This window comes from Eucyclogobius newberryi, unplaced genomic scaffold (genome assembly GCF_026437365.1).
Source record: "Eucyclogobius newberryi isolate DKJ021-1_F unplaced genomic scaffold, fEucNew1.0.hap1 SCAF_227, whole genome shotgun sequence".
In the NCBI taxonomy this organism is placed as follows: domain Eukaryota; kingdom Metazoa; phylum Chordata; class Actinopteri; order Gobiiformes; family Gobiidae; genus Eucyclogobius; species Eucyclogobius newberryi.
In genome coordinates, this window is record NW_027315865.1 from 88,506 (window position 1) to 112,931 (window position 24,426).

Sequence of the window (24,426 nt, forward strand, 5' to 3'; positions counted from 1 at the left end):
GGGGGACTGTGTGCTGGGGGGATGGGTGAGTCCAGGCGAAGTGGGGAGCTGATGGTCCGGGGCAGAGAAGTGAAGAGGAACAGATGCAGGGCATTGTCCAGCTGTGGAAGAGGGAGCATGCAGCTGTGCAGGGGGAGGGGCGGGTGACCGATCAAACCTCAAGAAGTGAGCATTTAAATCATTCACCCACTGTAGATCCTGTAACATGTAATAATATGAACTAATGTATTCATAAGACTCAACATGTGAAGTTCAGTTTAGTTTATTTGTGTGCAGTCCGGCTGCTCAGTCACTTCCACACATATATACTTATACACACATACATATACATGTACACACATATACATATACATGTACACACATATACATACATATACACATATATATACACACATATACATATACATGTACACACATATACATATACATGTACACACATATACATACATATACATGTACATATAGATGTACACACATATACATAAACATGTACACACATATACATATACACGTACATATACACACATGTACATATACACACATATACACACACATGTACATACATTATACAGAGTGCACTCTCTCTCCTCTCAGTAAACAGTGCAGGCTCATTTTCATATTTACAGTACTAATATTTCCATACAAAACAACCATGCGGTTCAGTAAACTAATATATGGTCATAAAACGTGAAGTTAAGATAAATACATTCACACTGTCGGTGGGAGGCTCACAGAAGACACAATCTTGAGACACAATTGTAATAAATATGTAATGTAAGTATAAATATGTAAGTATGGTACTTCTGTGGGTGCTGCACCTGACAGAACAGGGTCTTATTTACAGCCCAATCATTTCATAAACGTAACATTTTGCCCCAAGAATTTGAAAATGTATCTCAGTTTATAGATGTAATGGTGGTTCTCAAACTGTGGTGTAAGTACCAGTCACAAACTGCATCTGGTGCAGATCTAGTGTTTTACATGTTTGTAAACTATGTTAATAAAATAATATATATAATAATATTGCTTGAATTAAGTAGTATTTGTCTTGATTTGAGTAGATTTTGACCAGATTGTCAAAGGAACAAGCATAAAATGTCTTAATAAAAAAATAAGATAAGAACGAGAATTTCTCCAACGCTAATGTCTGGACAATGTTGTTTATATGTGCAGAGAACAAACTAACCAATAAACCAAATAATCTTATGCATTAAGAGAGTCAAATGATACTCAAATTAAGATATCTACTTAATTCACACACATCTTAACTAACTTATCTTATTCTAGATTGAGGACTAAAGTAATTCAATCACAACATTGTGATTAAAGTCCTCGTTTGGACCTGGTTTAGTTCTGGAGGTTCGCAAAGCCAAAGAATCGTACAAAGGTTGTACTTGATGTGAAACGTTCTAGAAGGACGGGTAAAAAAAAGGCCTCCAGGGTGCTGTATTCAGACTGTTCATCCTTTCATCTGCCGCCACTCTTCACTCAAGCTTTAGGCAAGACCGTTACAAAGTGGCTTCAAGTTTTGGACTGAGGGTTTAACCCTCGGACTAGGTCTTGGACAAGTTCTTGGACAAGTTCTTGGACAAGTTCTTGGACAAGTTCTTGGACTAGTTCTTGGACTAGTTCTTGGACTAGTTCTTGGACTAGTTCTTAGACTAGTTCTTGGACTAGTTCTTGGACTAGTTCTTGGACTAGGTCTTGACGTTGGCCTCTCCTGTGGCTGTTGAACATAGATCTCTGTAAAAGTGCGACTGCAGAAAGCGTGGGTAGGAGTTGTTCTCCATGAGGCTGTAGACCTTCCTCTGAGCGTGGATGAAGATCGATGGACTGGGCGTCGCCAGGTCGTGGGTGATGGCGTTTCTGGTTTGATAATCCAGGTTAATCTGGGGAGAAGAGAAAAACCTTCATTTTAGTTGCGGAATGATTTGTACTTAAATTGGTTAAGACTGAAATACAGATCATGAAGTGTTGATTCCCTTTCTAATAGAAAGCTAGCTTTAGCTTTAGCTTATTAGCAAACAAATCACACTGTACAGCTGCCATTTTTTTGTGTGCGCTCAGAGGTTGAGAATAACCCATTATAAATAGAACGATCCCTTTTCTTTTCTCAGGAACTGCTATGTCAACATTCTCTGTTAAGACACATTTATGACTCATTTGACTTTGCTATAAGTACTAATACTACAACTGCTATTACTATTACTGCCACATTCAGAAACTTCCACTACAACAACTTCTACTATACTATTACAACATGGTACTAATCCTACTACTATTACTTCAAACCATATATTGCATCCAACTCCACCTGTTACTACTCCTACTACTACATTGAGCAATACAATTACTAATAGTTTAATAAAGGAACTACGACTACTTCCACAACAACTACTACTAATACTACGACCACTACTACAAACCACCAAGGATCAAATGAAGAAACAGACCATATTTAACCCTTTAAAGACACATATACTGCATTATTTCTACTGTTATTGGCCTTAAAACTTGCTCTTGTACTTTTGTTTTGGCATTTCATATTATAGCAGTTTAAAAATGGTACACTTTCAAAGTCACACATGACTTTCTACCATTAAGGATTTGGTGCTAGCGCTCCATCTACTGGCAGCAGAGTGAATTACTGTAGATAAATAAAGAAATCTAGCTTTCCCTTAACAGGAGACCTCAGAATCTCTATCTTTGACATCACAAATCCGGGAAAACAAAGGAACTCGCAAACTGGATTAAAGAAACTGAAACTGTGTGAATGAAACTTATGACAAGTTCAGCTATTTTTGATGAGGGAACAATGTTTTAACGGCTAAAAGCTCAAAAAAGTCTATTTAGCCTCACATTTGTCCTTACATTTGTCCTTACATTTGTCCTTACATTTGTCCTAACATTTGTCCTTACACTTGTCCTTACATTTGTCCTTACATTTGTCCTTACAGTTGTCCTTACATTTGTCCTAACATTTGTCCTTACAGTTGTCCTTACATTTGTCCTTACATTTGTCCTTACATTTGTCCTAACATTTGTCCTCACATTTGTCCTTACAGTTGTCCTAACATTTGTCCTTACAGTTGTCCTTACAGTTGTCCTAACATTTGTCCTTACATTTGTCCTTACATTTGTCCTTACAGTTGTCCTAACATTTGTCCTTACAGTTGTCCTAACATTTGTCCTTACATTTGTCCTTACATTTGTCCTTACAGTTGTCCTTACATTTGTCCTCACATTTGTCCTTACAGTTGTCCTTACAGTTGTCCTTACATTTGTCCTTACATTTGTCCTTACAGTTGTCCTTACATTTGTCCTTACAGTTGTCCTTACATTTGTCCTTACATTTGTCCTTACAGTTGTCCTTACAGTTGTCCTTACATTTGTCCTTACAGTTGTCCTTACAGTTGTCCTAACATTTGTCCTTACAGTTGTCCTTACATTTGTCCTTATATTTGTCCTTACAGTTGTCCTTACATTTGTCCTTACATTTGTCCTTACATTTGTCCTTTCAGTTGTCCTAACATTTGTCCTAACATTTGTCCTTACAGTTGTCCTTACAGTTGTCCTTACATTTGTCCTTACATTTGTCCTTACAGTTGTCCTTACATTTGTCCTTACATTTGTCCTTTCAGTTGTCCTAACATTTGTCCTTACAGTTGTCCTTACAGTTGTCCTTACATTTGTCCTTACAGTTGTCCTTACAGTTGTCCTAACATTTGTCCTTACAGTTGTCCTTACATTTGTCCTTACATTTGTCCTTACAGTTGTCCTTACATTTGTCCTTACATTTGTCCTTACATTTGTCCTTTCAGTTGTCCTAACATTTGTCCTAACATTTGTCCTTACATTTGTCCTTACATTTGTCCTTACAGTTGTCCTTACAGTTGTCCTTACAGTTGTCCTTACATTTGTCCTTACAGTTGTCCTTACATTTGTCCTTAAAGTTGTCCTTACATTTGTCCTAACATTTGTCCTTACAGTTGTCCTTACATTTGTCCTTACAGTTGTCCTTACAGTTGTCCTTACATTTGTCCTTACATTTGTCCTTACAGTTGTCCTTACAGTTGTCCTTACAGTTGTCCTTACATTTGTCCTTACAGTTATCCTTACATTTGTCCTTACAGTTGTCCTTACAGTTGTCCTTACATTTGTCCTTACAGTTGTCCTTACAGTTGTCCTTACATTTGTCCTTACAGTTGTCCTTACAGTTGTCCTTACATTTGTCCTTACATTTGTCCTTACATTTGTCCTTACATTTGTCCTTACATTTGTCCTTACAGTTGTCCTTACAGTTGTCCTTACATTTGTCCTTACAGTTGTCCTTACAGTTGTCCTTACAATTGTCCTAACATTTGTCCTTACAGTTGTCCTTACATTTGTCCTTACATTTGTCCTAACATTTGTCCTTACAGTTGTCCTTACATTTGTCCTAACAGTTGTCCTTACATTTGTCCTTACATTTATCCTTACAGTTGTCCTAACATTTTTCCTCACATTTGTCCTTACAGTTGTCCTTACATTTGTCCTTACATTTGTCCTTACAGTTGTCCTTACATTTGTCCTTACATTTGTCCTTACAGTTGTCCTTACATTTGTCCTTACATTTGTCCTTACAGTTGTCCTTACATTTGTCCTTACAGTTGTCCTTACATTTGTCCTTACAGTTGTCCTTACATTTGTCCTTACAGTTGTCCTAACATTTGTCCTTACAGTTGTCCTTACATTTGTCCTCACATTTGTCCTAACAGTTGTCCTTACATTTGTCCTCACATTTGTCCTTACAGTTGTCCTTACATTTGTCCTTACATTTGTCCTCACATTTGTCCTTACAGTTGTCCTTACATTTGTCCTTACATTTGTCCTTACAGTTGTCCTTACATTTGTCCTTACAGTTGTCCTTACATTTGTCCTTACATTTGTCCTTACAGTTGTCCTTACATTTGTCCTTACAGTTGTCCTTACATTTGTCCTTACAGTTGTCCTTACATTTGTCCTTACAGTTGTCCTTACATTTGTCCTTACATTTGTCCTTACATTTGTCCTTACAGTTGTCCTTACATTTGTCCTTACAGTTGTCCTTACATTTGTCCTTACATTTGTCCTTACAGTTGTCCTTACATTTGTCCTTACAGTTGTCCTTACATTTGTCCTTACAGTTGTCCTTACATTTGTCCTTACAGTTGTCCTTACATTTGTCCTTACAGTTGTCCTGCCTCTCACCTCTTTGGGGGCCTCACTGCAGACGAACTCCTGGTAGATGCTGTTGGCTCGTGTCTCCAGGTCTTTCTTGGAGCTCAGGGTCCTGTACTCTTCACACTTGGACCAAAACTCGATATTCTCTTCGCAGAATTCCGACTTCAAGAAGACGAAGAATGCCGTTTTGCCGTCTGGAAAAATAAACCAAAAATATTGTTAGTTTTTAGTGTGATTTCTGCATGAAAGGTGATCATAGTATCCACAGATGTCACGTGAACCCAATCTACAGTGTATTTCTCACTACCTGACCTTTGTTTCTGACACTGCTCAAGCAGGACAAATCAATACAAACAGGACAGAAAATGTATAAAAGGAAGAAGTAGCTTGAATTGATCAACTCTGTCAACATTAGACTAATAGCTGTTTTGTCTATGGCGACGACGGCACTTTCATGCTTTCAAACTTGTCCTTTAATGACTGCAAAAAGTCCCACAAATTGTATTATCTTAAAAATATGCATTATTCAAGCATTGACATTGTCAGTAGAAAGTTGCGAAGGAATACGAGACAAAACCGACTTTGTTTGTCCTGCCTCATTGTTCACTTTCTCAAAGATCTATTTCAATTGTATCATGAATTTTGAGTGCTCTGGAAATTGCCGTTTTCACCCACCCCCTATCCCCGCCCACTTCTCTGTACTTAGTCATAAACAGCTCGACTCTGGGTCACATATGCCTTTCAACAATAAAAGCTTTTCAGAAGCTTTTCAGTTCTGCTGCTCTGAAAAGAAGTGAATGGAACTATTATTAAGTCATTTTAGACTCATTTTGCATTTACAATGAACAAAATCTATGAACTTGTGTTATAATTTCTAACCCCAGATTTAAACTCAAATGACAATAATGTGAGTAATTATTGCGGCTCATAAAGTGCTTTTGTCTCAGGATCATGAGTCACAGTCGCACAGACGCTGAAGGTTCTTACATTTGTGAGCGAGGAGGTGGTCGAGGGACTGGCCCCAGTGCAGCACGTCGTCAGTGCTTGGCCTGAAGGCACAACGGACAAAAGAGGAACCAGGGTTAGACAAAACACAAGACAAACAGGTCAGATTCAGACGAGGAAAGAGAAGAAGAAGAAGGTAGAAAACATGCTGTAATGTGTCTTAATCTGCAAAATGTAATTTAAAACGTTTTGAATCCAAACTATTACGTTGTTTTTAGCTTTCACACGATTACATTAGTGATGTATAGCACTAGATTTATTTATTTGTGTTTATATTTATTAATGTTTTTTTTTTATTTAATATTTCCAGAGTGGCATAAGAGACTTTCAATTATGTAAATGGTTAAAGACACATGCCAAAAGTAGATAAATTAGCTTCAAAACAAGAACAAAATAATAAAACTAGTTAGAAATACTGTAAAACTAAAGTCGATCAATCCTAAGCAGATGCAATGATTCAAAAAACAAATGCAGCTTGTGTTTTAAAAGCATCAGATGGAATGATGATGATGATGATGATGATGATGATGATGATGATGATTCACCTGGAGGGTTTGTTCTTCATCAGGTGAGTTTTCTTCTTCAATAATAACGAGATCCGAATCCTCCAACTTTTCCTTCTGAAAAATAGATAAATGTGTTGTTTTGTTAATGTTTTGTTGCAGTGCATTCATGTGGACTTTAATGTGTTAGTTTAGGAAAGTAATGCATTTTCTTAAATGAGCAGAGCTTTGTAAAAATGTGAAAACAAACGCCATTACACGAAAGAAGCTGTTAAGAAAACTTAAAATGTTGTTATTTTCTTAATATAGTGAGAATGCAAGTTTCCTTTTAACATGCGTTGAATTGGTCATTTACAAATTCTATGCTAAGAATATTATTGGAACTAAAACTTCTCCAAATAATCAGCCTATTTAGAATATTAGGCTCTGCAATTAATACACATTTTTTTGTTCAAGCTGAGGTTTGTTTCAAATAAAGCAGCTGTGATTCTTATATATATTCATGTTTGGATCATTATAATGTTTACCTGGACGATACAAACTCAAACACACACGAAATGACCAGATTGTAAGAAAAATAGTGGCATCATTTCAGATTTTCATTGAGTCAACACTTTATTTATAAATGCGTTTTATCTAAAAGTTTTCAGTCCCATATTTACATCTTTATTTGGTTTACAATGTGTTCAAAAATGTAATCGCTGACAAGTTAACGACCGATACATATTTGAGTTGCAAAGTATGAAAAGCCATATGCAAAAACATGTGATTATGCAAAAACTGTCTTACAATGTAACTAGTGTCGCTCAATATTCCAAAACATCAGCGGGTTTGACGTATGGCATTACATTCTGACTCTGTTTGTCATTTAAAGATTGTTGAAAAGTAATGACGTTGCAATATTTATTTAAAGTACAATTCAAGTAAAATAATGAAAATAAAATGAATTACAATTAATAATAATACATAAATAAATAATAATAATTTAAGTATAATAATGAAAGTAAAATAAATTAAATTACAATCAATAATAATAATGTATAAATAATTATAATTTAAGTATAATAATGAAAGTAAAATAAATTAAATTACAATCAATAATAATAATAATAATAAATAAATAAATAATAATAATTTAAGTATAATAATGAAAGTGCAATAACTAAAATACAACAATTAAAGTACAAAAATACAATGGAGAAAACAATGCTACACCTTATTAAAAACTTGCACTCACCGAACCGCTTTCTTCTCGGTGTTAAACTCGGTGATATTTTCGGTAAAGGCCATTTTATTGGACTCCAGTGTTTCTCTCATGGTTCAAACTGCTCTCTCTCTCTCTCTCTCTCTGTTCTGCTCTTTATAAAGGCTGAGGAGGCGGGCTTCAGGCGTCAGAGCTCCGTGCTGATTGGCCGGCTGTGTCTTTCTGTACAAACACTGTGACTTGGCCTGGTTTGGCTCTGTAACGCTCCAGGGCAGGACGCACGCCCAGAGCTCGAGTGACGCAAACTCGTCTTCATTTGCACAAGTGTCACTTCTTTTTCCATTATTCCCAGAAACATTTAAAAATAGAAACATGGAAACGTTTATTTAGATGTTAAAGGCCAAACTCAACAACAACATTGTCCAATTTGCACCTAAAGTTGAGTTTTACTTTAATTGACTAAACTTGCTATAGATTTATGTGAGACTTTGTAACTTCAATGCTGTTTTTCTCTTCTATGACATGAAGGTAGAGCGCCCCCTGCAGCTCTCCTGTGGAAACACACGGTCAGAGAACACACTCAAAAGCTTGTTTTATTTTTTCTACTTATTTTTTATTAAAACAAGTCAGTTTATTCCTATACAAAGTTGAAAGTTACATGTTTTGTAATAAAGCTTTTGATAAAAGTAGAAGTACTTGTAATACAGGTTTGCAGAACTTTGCAACTACTACTAGTAGTAGCAGCAGCAGTAGTAATAGAAGTAGTAGTAGCAGTAGTAGCAGTAGTAGCAGTAGCAGTAGTAATAGAAGTAGCAGTAGCAGTAGTAATAGAAGTAGCAGTAGTAGCAGTAGCAGTAGTAATAGAAGTAGCAGTAGCAGTAGTAATAGAAGTAGCAGTAGCAGTGGCAGTAGTAGTAGTAGTAGCAGTAGTAATAGAAGTAGCAGTAGCAGTGGCAGTAGTAGTAGTAGCAGTAGTAGCAGTAGCAGTAGTAATAGAAGTAGCAGCAGCAGCTTTAGCAGTAGCAGTAGTAATAGAAGTAGCAGTAGCAGTAGTAATAGAAGTAGCAGTAGCAGTGGCAGTAGTAGTAGTAGCAGTAGTAATAGAAGTAGCAGCAGCAGCTGTAGCAGTAGCAGTAGTAATAGAAGTAGCAGTAGCAGTGGCAGTAGTAGTAGTAGCAGTAGTAATAGAAGTAGCAGCAGCAGCTGTAGCAGTAGCAGTAGTAATAGAAGTAGCAGTAGCAGTGGCAGTAGTAGTAGTAGCAGTAGTAGCAGTAGCAGTAGTAATAGAAGTAGCAGCAGCAGCTGTAGCAGTAGCAGTAGTAATAGAAGTAGCAGTAGCAGCTGTAGCAGTAGCAGTAGTAATAGAAGTAGCAGTAGCAGTAGTAGCAGTAGCAGTAGTAATAGAAGTAGCAGTAGCAGTGGCAGTAGTAGTAGTAGTAGTAGTAGTAGTAGTAGTAGTAGCAGTAGTAGTAGTTTTATGCTTTGCCATCACTTATCCAGATTATGCTCAGACAAGTCACAAAATACTGTACTTATATGTTTTGTGGTTGTTAATTCTTTTAAAATTGCAGGTACTATATATTATTATGTGCCAAAATACTGACACATTTAAGACATTTCAATTGAAATCCTCGCTGTGACATTTGAGAAGTGGAGGCAGTAGTAGTAGTTCAGTTCAGAGCTGCAGATTTACTGTCACCTTCAGGGAAAACGTGTCATTTTGCTCAGGTCATTCTTGCTCTAGGTCAATGAATAGTGTAGATCTGAGAGAACACTGTTTATATCATGATTCTTCTGGTTCACAGTGTTCTCACTAAAGCAGACGACCGCGTTCGTCTACGAGAATCTGTTACAGGCTGAACTCAGACACACAACATTTACCGTCTGTTCCAGGAGCCGCGTCCAGACTGCAGCGTCACAACAAGTAACGTTTAAATATCATACTCAGTGAATACTTCATACTTCAAATTCATATGGAACTAAGAATATATGTGATGCTATTTTCTAAAGTGTTATTACCAATAAGTAGTACTAATAATCTACAAGTAGAAGAGTTTAATCAGTTTTTAAAGTAAAATCGTACGTCTGCGTTTGCCCTACAAAGCATTAGTTAATTTACCATCTTTGAAAAGCTCAGAATTGTGCTGCAGACACTCAGTGAGAGAAGTTTTAGTAGGAACGACTTCTGAAGTACACCAGCCAAAAACTGACGACTGTTCAAGTAGTATTCATCTCCGTAAAAGGACCAAATGTAAATTAAAGCCGCAAGCGGCATCCAACGGCCCTCGCGGGCCGCCGGCCTTCCGACTCTGCGCTTTCGACTTGATAAAGATGGCGCCCTTATTGTGTGTTGAATAAAAAAAGAACTTGACAGACGGCGACACAATTGACATGGCCAATCCAGTGCAAATCAACACAAGTGTCAGTCAAATTTGCTGCGCCGCCGCACAGAGACCGTAGCACTTGGAATAAAAATATGGATAACTTTTGATGCCGCGCCTGTGTAGATGATATTTCCCAAAGTAAAGCTTGATCGAGCTATTGCCCACGGAGGAGTTTGTTAAAGTGTGAAGCGTAAATGTGAACACTTCAGAGATTTCGCTGTTTTCCCATTTCTGACATATATTTGCGGGTCCGCCACACAGAGACCGTAGCACTTAGAATCAAAATATGGATAAGTTTTGATGCCCCGCTTGTGTAGATGATATTCTCCAAATATGAACTTGATCGGACAATCGCCCTAGGAGGAGTTCGTTAAAGTGTGAAGCGTAAAAATGTGGTGATTTGAGCAATTCTATGATTTTCCCATAAGGATAACATGGGATGTTTCTGTCAACGCTACGGTTACGCCGTACAAAATATGACTTTGGCTCTCATACTTTTGTGATCAGGATGGCAAATTAGAATTTTGTTCAAAATATCATGTCATTTGGAAAAACTCTATTGTTTATAGGCCACTCTGAAGGCCAAATAGTCAGAATTCTGGGAAACGTTTGCGGCTCCGTCGCACAAAGACCGTAAAAGCTATCCTTAAAATTTGGATAACTTTAGATGCACCACTTGTCTAGAGGACGTACACCGATTTTGAGGTCGGTGGGCAAAACGCACTAGGAGGACTTCGTTAAAGTGTAAAACATAAAAATGTGGATATTCGAGAGATTTAGCGGTTTTCCCATAGGGATAACATGGGAGGTTTATGTCATCGCTACGACTACGCCGTAAAAATTAAGGCATTAGTCTGATTGGCTTTTTTGATCGCGACGCCAAAATAGAATTTTGGGTAAGGTTTAGAAAATTTTGGTAAAACTAATTTTTGACCTTCAATGTTAATTTAAAGGTCACTCTGTAGGGGGCGCTATCGCGCCCATTTCAATTTTGTCATCATAAACTGGTCCAAACTAGAAAGTTGAACAACTGATTCAAATTTGGTCCTAATCGGATTTCTTTTGATCAAATGGGAACAATTTTTGGATCTGCAATATCCCAAAAGAAGTTGTCCAACTTTGCGGCTGCGCCGCACACAGACCGTAAAAGGTATCTCAAAAAATTGGATAACTTTAGATGCCCCACTTGTCCAGACGACGTCCGCCGATTTTGAAGTTGGTGGGCAAAACGCCCTAGGAGGAGTTCGTCAAAGTTTGACGTGAACAAAATGGCTAACACAGCGTGTTTTCATTTTCAAAGGAAGATGGCGGGCATAGGGTAATTCTGGGGGCGTGGCCACAATAATATTTGTTTTTTGTCCTCACGAGAGGAATGCGTGTTCCGAATTTCGTAGCTCTACGACAAAGTTGACCTCGGGGCGTCTCCCATAGGCGCAATGTATTTTGACTTTTGTCGGTGGCGCTGTCGCGCCATTTTTTAACGAAAAAAAAAAATGGCCCAGAAAAAACAAAATTTTTCGCCGATTTTGAAATTTGGGTAAAGTTTGGTGAGTTTTTGAGCATGTTCAGGGGGTCAAATTAGAGTTCAAAGCGCTGAAGAAGAACAAGAAAAAATATAGCCGCAAGCGGCAATGATCGGCCCTCGCCACGCCGCCGCCACACCGCCGCCACGCCGCAAGAGGAGGGGGCGCTAACGCGCCCCAATTGTCCTTTTATCACGCCTACTGCTGAATCTGTGACGCTGTCACATGTTCTCCCCTTTGTTTTACCATCAAAAAGCAATTTTATTTTGAATTCTTGGCAAAATGTGCGGCTTTGCCGCACAGACACCGTGACTCTTTGAATGAAAATGTGGATAACTTTTGATGGTCCTGAAGATGAGTCTCACCAAATTTCAGGTTAATAGGGCTGACGCCCTGGGAGGAGTTTGTGAAAGTCTAAAGTGTAAACATGTTCTGGCCCCATTGGAATAACATGGGAGGTTTCGGTCATCGTTACGGCAACGCCATAACAATTATGACATGGGTCTCATTGACTTTTTTGATGGGGATGCTAAAATTGAGTTGTGTGTCAAATTTCATATAATTTCGCAAAACTAAACATTTAACCTCCATATAAAATCTGTAGGGGGCGCTGTGGCGCCAAATGAATTTATTTCACTTCAAGTAGGTTTAGGGCAAAGAGTTTAACAACTGATTCTAATTTGACGCAATTCGGACTTTATCTGCGCAAACGGCAGAAATTTTAAATATGGGAGATTTCTGAAATTTTAGTTACAGTTTGCGGCTTCGCCGCACAGAGACCGTGAGAGGTATCAATGTAATTTGGATAACTTTTGATGTCCCACTCCTCAGTAGCATTTTCACCAAATTTCAGCTTTTTAGGGCCAACGCCCTGGGAGGAGTTCGTAAAAGTACGACGTTTGGAAAGACTCCGAAGTCATGTTTAGCCATTTTTGAAGCAATATGGCCGACATTTGGTTCGGGGGACGGCGTTGCCGTAATAATATTTTTTACTTCTCTTGTCACCATCTACCTCTGCGCCAAATTTCATGATTCTACGATCAGATTTTTTTGGGTCATTTCCCATCTCTCAATGCATTTTTGGTACATTTGGTGGCGCTGACGCGCCAATTTTTTTTATTCTGGAAAAGGGAAATAGCCAGAATGTAGAGAGGCACGATTTTTAGAGGTGTGCAAATTTTTGTGACTTTTCGTCAATGTTCACTGGGTGAAAAATAGGGGGGTTGGTCCCGAGAAGAAGAAGAAGAAGAAGAAGAAGAAGAAGAAGAAGAAGAAGAAGAAGAAGAAGAAGAAGAAGAAGAAGAAGAAGAAGAAGAAGAAGAAGAAGAAGAAGAAGAAGAAGAAGAAGAAGAAGAAGAAGAAGAAGAAGAAGAAGAAGAAGAAGAAGAAGAAGAAGAAGAATATTCCGATGCGAAAACAATGTTTCCCATTTTTCAAATATCATAAACTATACATTTTCGGAAAGCGCTCGCGCTTTCCTACCTCATGGTGTGGGTCCCTGGTCACTGACGGGTACTTTCGTTAATTTTGAGTGGGCTCCGCCCACTTTGTGTTTTTGGCCCTCTATACAGTAATAATGTTCAATTTTTGCATTACATGCTTATATGCATGGAACATGCAAGAGATGGGGAACGTATTCGTGAGCTACTTGGCGCAAATGAGTGCTTTATATGTAAAGTGCTCGTTTAGTGCGCACTTTTGCACGGGCTTCGCCCGTTTACAACGGTAATGTTCCATTTTCCTACTATTAATTAGTATGCACGGGGCGTGCGTGAGTGAAGGAGTGCGTTAGTGAGTGTTTGGAAGTGGGCGAGCGCTTCGCGCTCGATTTCGTGCGCACTACGTGCGCACTTTCGCAGCCGTGCTTCGCACGGCCTTACGAGATTAATAGGCCTCTCGCCAGCTTGTGGCGCTCGGGCCTAATAAAAATAATAATATTTTTAGCAAAAACAATATAGCCGTTTCCACTATAACAACAAATTATACATCGTTTGAAAGCTCTAAGCCTTCCCCATGCCGCCATGGGGTGGAATCATCATTACGAGCGCTTACGCGCTCGTCACTCCCCATTCCGTCGGGATGCCCCGCCCACTCCCCATAGACTTCCATTGATTTGAGCAGATACAAGCATGACCCATGCCTGCGGCATGGATTCTCGCGTACAGGACAATGCCAGGAGGGTTTTTGGAGGAATGCAGCGCTTCGCGCTGCTGTTGTCAACAATTTGTGAATGGGCTACGCCCATTCACAAATTGACTATTTCTGTCATAGCAGGAGTAAGTATGCATGATCCATGCCTTCGGCATGGGCTAGTTCACTGTACTTGCCAGGGGCGACGGGGTACCAAACATGCGGGCTGCGCCCGCATGTTTGGTCAGACAGTTGCAACGCTGCCTTCGGCAGCGTTGCGGGAGCAATAGGCCCTCCGCCCTGCTGGGGCTCGGGCCTAATAAAAATAAAAATAATAATATTTTTAGCAAAAACAATATAGCCGTTTCCACTATAACAACAAATTATACATCGTTTGAAAGCTCTAAGCCTTCCCCATGCCGCCATGGGGTGGAATCATGATTACGAGCGCTTACGCGCTCGTCACTCCCTATTCCGTCGGGATGCCCCGCCCACTCCCCATAGACTTCCATTGATTTGAGCAGATACAAGCATGGCCCATGCCTGCGGCATGGATTCTCGCGTACGGGACGATGTCAGGAGGGTGAATGGGCTACGGCAGCGTTGCGGGAGCAATAGGCCCTCCGCCCTGCTGGGGCTCGGGCCTAATAAGATTCCATTTGGGGAAAGCATTGTTTTGATTAAAATAAGAAAACTTAATTCTATTACATAAAACATATTCTATTCCATCGGCACATGACATTTCACTTTAAGGTCGTATTGCACCTTATTTTTGTGTTGTTTTTCAGACCAGATGGGATTTGAACCCACATCACCACGACGACTGCAGTTTTACCCTCTGCTGTTTCTATATGACACAAGCTCTATGACCACAGCGTCTTCACCTGACGTGATCTAAGCATTCAGAGTTATTCTTCTGCATAAACTAACACCATTACTTCAAATAGTGGAGCTTCTGCAAAATGTTTAAAAGTCCATGAGGAGTTTGAGTTTAAAGAACATGTCACTGATGTAAATGTCTGTGTTGAGCTTCAACACGTCACATGGGCTGGAAACGTTCAAACATGTGAGAAAAGTGGAAGCAGAAGCACAAAACTGAAGTGATACAAAAACGTCAGAGGATTAATTATGATTTATGCGTTTTTGGAAAATAATATGCTCGATGAATGAACGCAGGACTCACCCGGACAACACTGTGTACTGTGTACTATGTACTGTGTACTGTGTACTTTAAGCATTAAGTCACAGGACAAAGCTTAAATAAAGTTGTTGTGTGTGATTAAAATGTTTGGGATCTTTACTGTTGAAGGCAAAATACTGCATTAAATCAAATAATACAAATATATATTAGGTTCAAATTGGACAATTTTGAACGGTATGGTGTGTGTGTGTGTGTGTGTGTGTGTGAGAGTGTGTGTGTGTGTGAGTGTGTGTGTGTGTGTGTGTGTGTAAGTGTCATGTGTGTCATGTGTGTGTGTGTGTGTGTGTGAGTGTGTCATGTGTGTGTGTGTGTGTGTGTGTCATGTGTGTGTGTGTGTGTGTGTGTGTGAGTGTGTGTGTGTGTGAGTGTGTGAGAGTGTGTGTGTGTGTGTGTGTGAGTGTGTCATGTGTGTGTGTGTGTGTGTGTGAGTGTGTGTGTGAGTGTGTGTGTGTGTGTGTGTGTGTGAGTGTGTCATGTGTGTGTGTGTGTGTGTGTGAGTGTGTCATGTGTGTGTGTGTGTGTGTGTGTGTCATGTGTGTGTATGTGTCATGTGTGTCATGTGTGTGTATGTGTCATGTGTGTGTGTGTGTGTGTCATGTGTGTCATGTGTGTGTGTGTGTGTGTGTGTATTTAAATGAAAAAAGGAAAGATGATGTGGCCAAAATACAGCGAGGAGGATCTGTGCCAGGAGCCAAGGTCACACAGATTGTTTGGTTGGGGACGGCGCGATAAGTCACGTGACGCATGAAAAGATAAACACACATTCTTTTCCAAGCGCCACTGTTTCTGAGATAACGTCACTCCTTCCAAATATTATGGCTAAGCATGGAGGAGCTAAACAGCTGATTGTGCACGTGGGTGCAGTGGACATGCGGCGGGAACAGACTGAAGTTTTGAAAAAAGACTTCTTGAAGTTATTCGACGTGCTTGATAAAATGGAAATCAAAACATTCATAAGTGGACCTCTTCCAAACATCGACAGGATGATAAACAAGTTTAGCCGGCTTCTTCAGCTGAAAACATGGCTGTCCAAAGAGTGTGCCCCGAGAGGACTACAATACATTGAGAACTTCTATCTATTCTGGAAACGAGAGGACCTGTTTAAGAGAAATGGCCCCCACCTATGCAGAGGTGGAGTGAGGGTGCTGACAGAGAACCTGCTCCACACTCTGAGGCATTGGACTGGGCCTGGACAGGGTCCTGAGCAGATAGTTAGAGAAGAGAGAAATGAGAGAAGAATTCCTGCTCCATCAGCCAGAGACCGAGCCAATGTTTCAACATCAAAAGCACCACAACCTCAGCCTCCACCAAAGGATTCATCAGCAGCTGCTCCACCACCACCAGCAAAGGATTCAGCTCCAGCTGCTCCACATTCACCTCCACCGCCTCCAGCAAAGGAACAATCTTCAAAGGCCTTGGACCCATCTGTGAAAAGCCCAACAACATCCCTGTCATCGCCCCTGCCTTCACACCAGCCCTGGGTTCCCCCTGCAACATCTACTCCCACTAAAGATTCATCATTCTCCTTCTCATCTCCACTCTCACCCATGGGCCTTCCTAGCCATTTTGAAAGTCTGATCAAATCAGGCATTAAGATGGCTCCACTCACGCCCAATATAGCGAGATCAAGGGCTATGTCAATACTTATCAACTCTTCCCTGCACAAGCCGACTACACCAACAAAAGCCCCACCACCCATCCCCCCTCGCCTCTCACCTGGTCCCAAACTCTCCTTGGCTACAAAAGCCCCACCACCCATCCAACCTCGCCTTTCACCTGGTATCTCCCATAGCTAGGATGCACTGGGTCTCAGCGTTGCCGGGACTTATTGTCACATTAAAAATCAAACTAACCCGGGGCCCTATGTAAAAAGAGCCCCCCCTAGTGCTATTTCTCTAGTCACTTCATCACACAGATGGAAAAACAAAATGCGAGTCAGGCCCAATCTGAGAAATGTGATTCATATTCCCTGTGAAAAGATAAAGCCCAGTCCCACTGAAACTAGTCTGAAACTTGCTGTGATAAATGTCAGATCCTTATGTAACAAATCTCTCTTAATTAATAATTGTATTTCTTCTTATAATCTTGATTTTATGTTTTTAACTGAAACATGGCTTGACAAAAACACAGGAAATGTAGTTCTGATAGAATCTGCTCCACCCAACTTTAAGTTTGAATCTGAAACAAGAGAAAACAAAAAATGGGGTGGAGTCTGTGCTGTCTTTAGAGATGAAATAATTACCCGCAGGTTGTCTTTTGGGGTGTTTTCATCATTTGAGTATGTATCCTTTAAAATGGAGCTAAAACGGTCTCCATCCATTCTCTTCATTGTTTTATACAAGCCTCCCCAGCACTGCCAAAGTTTTGATTTTACTGAGATGCTTTCAGTCGTATGCACAGACTTTGATGGTTTGGTCATTACAGGTGATTTCAATGTGCATGTTGATAATATTTGTGACAGAAACGCTAAAGAGCTTGATGCTGTCCTTGAAACCTTCAGTCTTACTCAGCATGTGAGAGGCCCCACCCACAGCAAAGGACACACTCTAGATCTCATAATTACAAAGGGGGTAAATATTTCAAATGTCAATGTGATCGATGTTGCTCTGTCTGATCATTTCTGTGCCTTCTTTGACCTGTCTGTTTCTCCCCAACCTCCGGTTGGTCCTGCAGTTGTTCAGAGGAGACACATAAGTGATGGCACAGGTGCACTGTTTATGGAAATGATAAACTTTGAAAATGTCTCATGTTCTAATGTAAAGTGTATGTGTCATGTGTGTGAGTGTGTCATGTGTGTGTATGTGTCATGTGTGTCATGTGTGTGTATGTGTCATGTGTGTGTGTCATGTGTGTCATGTGTGTGTGTGTGTGTGTGTGTGAGTGTGTCATGTGTGTGTGTGTGTGTCATGTGTGTGTATGTGTCATGTGTGTCATGTGTGTGTATGTGTCATGTGTGTGTGTCATGTGTGTCATGTGTGTGTGTGTGTGTGTATGTGTCATGTGTGTCATGTGTGTGTGTGTGTGTGTGTGTGTGTGTGAGTGTGTGTGTGTGTGTCATGTGTGTGAGTGTGTCATGTGTGTCATGTGTGTGAGTGTGTAATGTGTGTGTGTGTGTGTGTGTGTGTCATGTGTGTGTGTGTGTGTGTGTGTGTGTGTGAGTGTGTCATGTGTGTCATGTGTGTGTGTTTCATGTGTGTGTGTGTGTGTGTTTGTGTGTGTGTGTGTCATGTGTGTGTATGTGTCATGTGTGTGTTTCATGTGTGTGTGTGTGTGTGTGTGTGTGTGTTTTATGTGTGTGTGTGTGTGTGTTTGTGTGTGTGAGTGTGTCATGTGTGTCATGTGTGTCATGTGTGCCGTGTGTGTGTGTGTGTGTGTGTGTGTGTGTGTGTGTGTGTGTGTGTTCTTGGGCACATTTTGGCAGATTTACAGACTATTTTGTTTTTTAAAATGATGTGAATTTCATTATTAAGTCTATTATTTTCTCTGGATTTCACAACTGTTTGATTTCTGGGCTTGTTCCTGTTCTTGTGACGCTGTGAGGTCCAGGTTGATCTGGTGTAAAACTCACTTCAGACAAAACCTTTAAACATGCAACGTTTATCTTTAACTCTGAGTAAATCTCTAACCAGTAGATGGCGCAAAAACTCAGATTCAAATTATAGTTTTAAAACAAGAGATGCCAAACTTAAATATACAAGAAATAAAAAATACACACATATAATGTATGCACATTGCATTGAAAATTGATGGTATTGATTCTTAAAGGTTCAAACATGGAAAAGAAGGAAGTTGAGGCATATTTTGTTCAACTTTCAAATAGAGGAAAGATAAACATATCTACAGAAAAAAACATCTTTGGAATTTATGACTCAAATGATCAACCAAGTTTTGAAATGCTGTTCATGTCTGAACGTCACACAATCTTTGGGCTCAGCGTCTCTGCAGGAGACGGATCTGCTGAAAGTCTCACCTCTTTTCACTCACTGAGTTCCAAATCATTCAAATTATGTTTTTCTTATGCCAAATAGTCAATATCATCATCACTATTATCATAACAGTCATCATCATAAGTCATCCACCTAGGGCACAATTCAAAGGTTATTAAACAATCCTCCCAATGATAACAGTATTTTTTTCAAAAATCAAAACTTAAAATGCACAGTTCAAAATGATTGTGCACAATAATGTTATTGTTGCAAAAGATGTGAAAATGATCATTTGTTAAATTAGAAGCATTAGCAGACCATATTTACTGAAATCAAAAGCTATTTCACTCAAAACATTTGAACACAGGAGCCTTTATTTTGTAGGAGCATCACAGTTCTTCATCCACTGTTTGCATTTCTTTGCAGGATTCAGGTCAGAACAGCCTCCCAGAGCTGCAGTTTGGATGTGAACTGTCAATCACCCTCAAATCTATCACTTGAGGATGCTCCAAAGGTTCTCAATAGGTTTGAGGTCAGGGGAGGATGGGGGCCACTCCATGAGTTTATCTTCTTTAATGTCCAAAGCCAATGACACAGAGGGATTCCTTGGAGCGTGAGATGGTGCATTGTCCTGCATGAGGAGGATTTTGTTATGGTTCTTCTTTTGTACCGTGAAAGAAAGTGGTCAATCAGAAACACAGTGGTCAGTTTCATACTTTCTGGGATCCTATAGGGGCCGACCAGCTCTGTCCTCATGATTCTGACCTAAAACATGACTCCGCCTCCTCCGTGCTGACATCGCAGCCTTGTTGAGACATGGTGACCGTCCACCACTCCATCCATCTGGACCATCCAGGGGTGCAAGGTTCATCGGTGAACAGGACTGTTCATCGAAGGTTTATGCATAACTAAGAGCCTCTGGAGGATCTACACCTCGATGTTTGAGAGACTCCAGCGACAGCAGCAGCTTTTTCACGAGCAGGGAGCACGCCACAACAATGGAGTATGAAAGAATGTTTATTGATAAATAATGACGATGGAGCGACGATGGAGCGACGATTGAGCGACGATCGAGCGACGATCGAGCAACGAGAGTTGGCTGGATAGAGACTCAGGATGGGGGCTCTGTCTCGGGTGATCAGCCCCGCCCCCTCCGTAGATGGTGATGTGTTAAGGTGAAGATGATAGAGACATGGGGTGTGAGGGCGGGGTCGAGAGAGCAGAGTCAACAAGAGATGCTGTGAATTATAGGCCTTATAAATAGGGCTTCTGGGTAATTAGAGGTGTGGTTAGAGAGTGGGGAGTGTTTACTGGTGGAGTAGAGGTTGAGGCCTGGTCCTGCTCCTGAACCCACGTTGGCGACTAACATCTCCAACCCCACAAATACCTGTTTGCTGCTTTGTAATGTCATTTTAGCAGCTGCTCTCTTAATCCCGAGTATGTGTCTTGCAGAAACCTTCCTCATTGGGCCTTTATCTGCACAAATCCGTGTGTGCTCTGAATCAGCTGCAAATCTCTTAATAGTACGACCATCATAATAATATATCTTGGACAAGGTTTTCGTTTTCGGCACGAGAGAGATCCTTTTTCTTTCCCATATTGCTTAAAAATGGTGATCTGCTTAATAATGTGCAACTTCCTTCTTGAGTAATTTTTCCTTTTATTGGACTGACCTGGCAAACTAATTGGCGCAAGAGTCTGAGATGAGTTCACTGACCCAAAGAGAACAATACTATCCATGAGTTTCACTGGAAAACAAACAATAATTATGACACTTAAACACAATTTGCATAATCATTGGGAACAAGTGTATTTTCAGGAGGAACTAACAGCAGAGATGCAACAGGAGAACAGGCTTATGAAGAAAAAGTGTCTCTCAGGTACAAGCCAGGCCCTGAGCATTCCGGACTCCGCCCTGACGATTTCCATTCCAAAGCGCTCTAAAGTGGACTGGTCACCTGCTTAATTGTCTTGACTTAATCTGCAGATGTCGTGGTTGGTGAATTACAGCAACATTATGGTTTTCAGTGCAAATGTACAGCCCTGTTGTAAGTGTCACATGACCTCATGAAGTGTGTCATTACAGTGATCAGGTTCAACACAGGTAAACGTCTGCGTGGGTTTAAAATAAGAAACAGCAGTACATTCTTCACATAGCGGCCAAACAAAGATCTGGTGACGTTAGTCTGAAATGTTCATTTTCATAGTTGCAGTTCAGAAGGACTTGTCAAAGATAAAGATCAAGATAATAATTCAATGCACAAGTCCATACATGCTCTGAGTTTTTGTACATAATATCACCTTAAACTTGGCTGATTGATTTTGGCTGTTTTTACAAATATCTAAACTGGGGTCAAACAGATTTGACTTTACTTTGACATGATAAACATCAGGTCCTGTTAACACCAGTGTTCTGAAATACATGGCTTAGTTTATCAATTCATATTTCAGTCTCTCAAATGTGTCTACAATGTGCACTCTGCATCTGTAAATTCAACTGTAAATTGTACATAGTAAGCCTATTTATTCTCTTTTTTTTTCTTATAGTCTATTTTTATTCTTATCCCATAGCAGATTTAAATTGTTTCTCTTTTTGACTAATATATGTTGTTTTATCATTGTTCATTGTTTTATGTTGCACCGAATCACCAAGAGTCACCTTATATCACCTTATATCACCTGATCACCTTATATCGTCTGATCACACCCAGAGGAAACCTGCCTCCAGGTGAGGTGCACTGTAAACTATGAAGCTATGTCACAAATGTGGGTTCAACTCCAGACTGTGAAAACGTGTGTCACATACAACCTCACGAAAATACACCTATACCTACAATGAATGAAGCAAGTACTCAGAAGCCAAATACCTACAACGAGTGAGGCAAGTCCTCAGAAGAAGCTCAATGGTAAGAACACAACCACACACATGTAACACTCATAACCACTGCACCACCAGCAAAGCACAATATACATGCATTTCATTATTTAAAAATTTTTTAGCGGTAAGAAATCAATCTTAGTTCTGAAAAAACATTCAAAATACAAGGTGGAGAAAAAATAAAGTATGAGATGTAAAATTTGGAAAAAATATTGGGTTCCGCCCACAATAGCCGACTCCCTGTGGTGTTTAGGGCGGGGTCATGATATCATATTTTACTTGTCCCGCCCTGTCCCCTGTGACTGTGCAGTCGCCCTGTCCCCTGTCCCCAGTGACTGTGCAGTCGCCCTGTCCCCTGTGACTGTGCAGTCGCCCTGTCCCCTGTCCCCAGTGACTGTGCAGTCGCCCTGTCCCCTGTGACTGTGCAGTCGCCCTGTGACTGTGCAGTCGCCCTGTCCCCAGTGACTATGCAGTCGCCCTGTCCCCTGTGACTGTGCAGTCGCCCTGTCCCCTGTGACTGTGCAGTCGCCATGTCCCCTGTGACTGTGCAGTCGCCCTGTCCCCTGTGACTGTGCAGTCGCCCTGTCCCCTGTCCCCTTAGACTGTGCAGTCGCCCTGTCCCCTGTGACTGTGCAGTCACCCTGTCCCCTGTGACTGTGCAGTCGCCCTGTCCCCTGTGACTGTGCAGTCGCCCTGTGACTGTGCAGTCGCCCTGTCCCCTGTGACTGTGCAGTCGCCCTGTCCCCTGTGACTGTACAGTCGCCCTGTCCCCTGTCCCCTTAGACTGTGCAGTCGCCCTGTCCCCTGTGACTGTGCAGTCGTCCTGTCCCCTGTGATTGTGCAGTCGCCCTGTCCCCTGTGACTGTGCAGTCGCCCTGTCTCCTGTGACTGTGCAGTCGTCCTGTCCCCTGTGACTGTGCAGTCGCCCTGTCCCCAGTGACTGTGCAGTCGCCCTGTCCCCTGTGACTGTGCAGTCGCCCTGTCCCCTGTGACTGTGCAGTCGCCCTGTCCCCTGTGACTGTGCAGTCGCCCTGTCCCCTGTGATTGTGCAGTCGCCCTGTCCCCTGTGACTGTGCAGTCGCCCTGTCCCCTGTGACTGTGCAGTCGCCCTGTCCCCAGTGACTGTGCAGTCGCCCTGTCCCCAGTGACTGTGCAGTCGCCCTGTCCCCAGTGACTGTGCAGTCGTCCTGTCCCCTGTGACTGTGCAGTCGCCCTGTCCCTGTCCCCTTAGACTGTGCAGTCGCCCTGTCCCCTGTGACTGTGCAGTCGTCCTTTCCCCTGTGACTGTGCAGTCGCCATGTCCCCTGTGACTGTGCAGTCGCCCTGTCCCCTGTGACTGTGCAGTCACCCTGTCCCCTGTGACTGTGCAGTCGCCCTGTCCCCTGTGACTGTGCAGTCGCCCTGTCCCCAGTGACTGTACAGTCGCCCTGTCCCCTGTGCCTATGCAGTTGCCCTGTCCCCTGTGACTATGCAGTCGCCCTGTCCCCTGTCCCCTGTGACTGTGCAGTCGCCCTGTCCCCTGTGACTGTTCAGTCGCCCTGTCCCCTGTGACTCTGCAGTCGCCCTGTCCCCTGTGACTGTGCAGTCGCCCTGTCCCCTGTGACTGTTCAGTCGCCCTGTCCCCTGTGACTCTGCAGTCGCCCTGTCCCCTGTGACTGTGCAGTCGCCCTGTCCCCTGTGACTGTACAGTCGCCCTGTCCCCTGTGACTCTGCAGTCGTCCTGTCCCCTGTGACTGTTCAGTCGCCCTGTCCCCAGTGACTGTGCAGTCGCCCTGTCTCCTGTGACTGTGCAGTCACCCTGTCCCCTGTGACTGTGCAGTCGCCCTGTCCCCTGTCCCCTGTGACTGTGCAGTCGCCCTGTCCCCTGTGACTGTGCAGTCGTCCTGTCCCCTGTGACTAATAATAATAATAATAATAACTTTTATTTATATAGCGCTTTTCAGTGACCCAAAGACGCTGAACATAATAAAAAAGGGGGGGGTATTTACAGACAGGGGGGACAACACGTACAGAACACATTAATATACAGATAAAATGAACAAGACAGAAGAAGTAGAGAGAAAAAGATGGGGATGTAACAGGGGGTAGAAGTGTAGGCAATGGGGTAGAGGAGGCTAGGGGTAGGGGAGGTCATAGGCTTGAGTGAAGAGGTATGTTTTTAGGCGGGATTTGAATGTTGTGAGTGAGGGAGAGTGGCGGACAGGTTGGGGGAGGGAGTTCCAGAGTCGGGGTGCTGTTCGGGAGAATGCTCTGTCGCCAAAAGTTTTGAGTCGGGATGTTGGTGCAACACTGTGCAGTCGCCATGTCCCTTGTGACTGTGCAGTCGCCCTGTCCCCTGTGACTGTGCAGTCGCCCTGTCCCCAGTGACTGTGCAGTCGCCCTGTCCCCTGTGACTGTGCAGTCGCCCTGTCCCCTGTGACTGTGCAGTCGCCCTGTCCCCAGTGACTGTGCAGTCGTCCTGTCCCCTGTG

The 24,426-nt window shown here is 41.8% G+C and overlaps 1 protein-coding gene across 1 annotated transcript; it reads right to left on the minus strand.

Moving 5' to 3' along the window:
- Positions 1-1,241: 1,241 nt before the first annotated feature.
- On the minus strand, positions 1,242-8,064 carry LOC140372401 (regulator of G-protein signaling 2-like). Its single transcript, XM_072459495.1, has 6 exons — positions 7,948-8,064; positions 6,753-6,827; positions 6,190-6,251; positions 5,230-5,396; positions 1,675-1,889; positions 1,242-1,547 (listed from the first exon to the last, which is right to left on the minus strand). Exons 1-5 carry the CDS (start codon positions 8,025-8,027, stop codon positions 1,698-1,700), a joined length of 576 nt encoding a protein of 191 aa, XP_072315596.1. The 5' UTR covers positions 8,028-8,064; the 3' UTR covers positions 1,242-1,547; positions 1,675-1,697.
- Positions 8,065-24,426: the final 16,362 nt, after the last annotated feature.

Bases quoted from the DNA above. Each gene is read 5' to 3' on its own strand.
- LOC140372401 (XM_072459495.1), bottom strand. From the start codon at position 8,027: ATGAGAGAAACACTGGAGTCCAATAAAATGGCCTTTACCGAAAATATC. The intron at 6,828-7,947 runs GTGAGTGCAAGT...TCTATTTTTCAG, and splicing joins ACCGAGAAGAAAGCGGTTCG to AAGGAAAAGTTGGAGGATTC. The intron at 1,890-5,229 runs GTGAGAGGCAGG...TCTTCTCCCCAG, and splicing joins GCAGTGAGGCCCCCAAAGAG to ATTAACCTGGATTATCAAAC.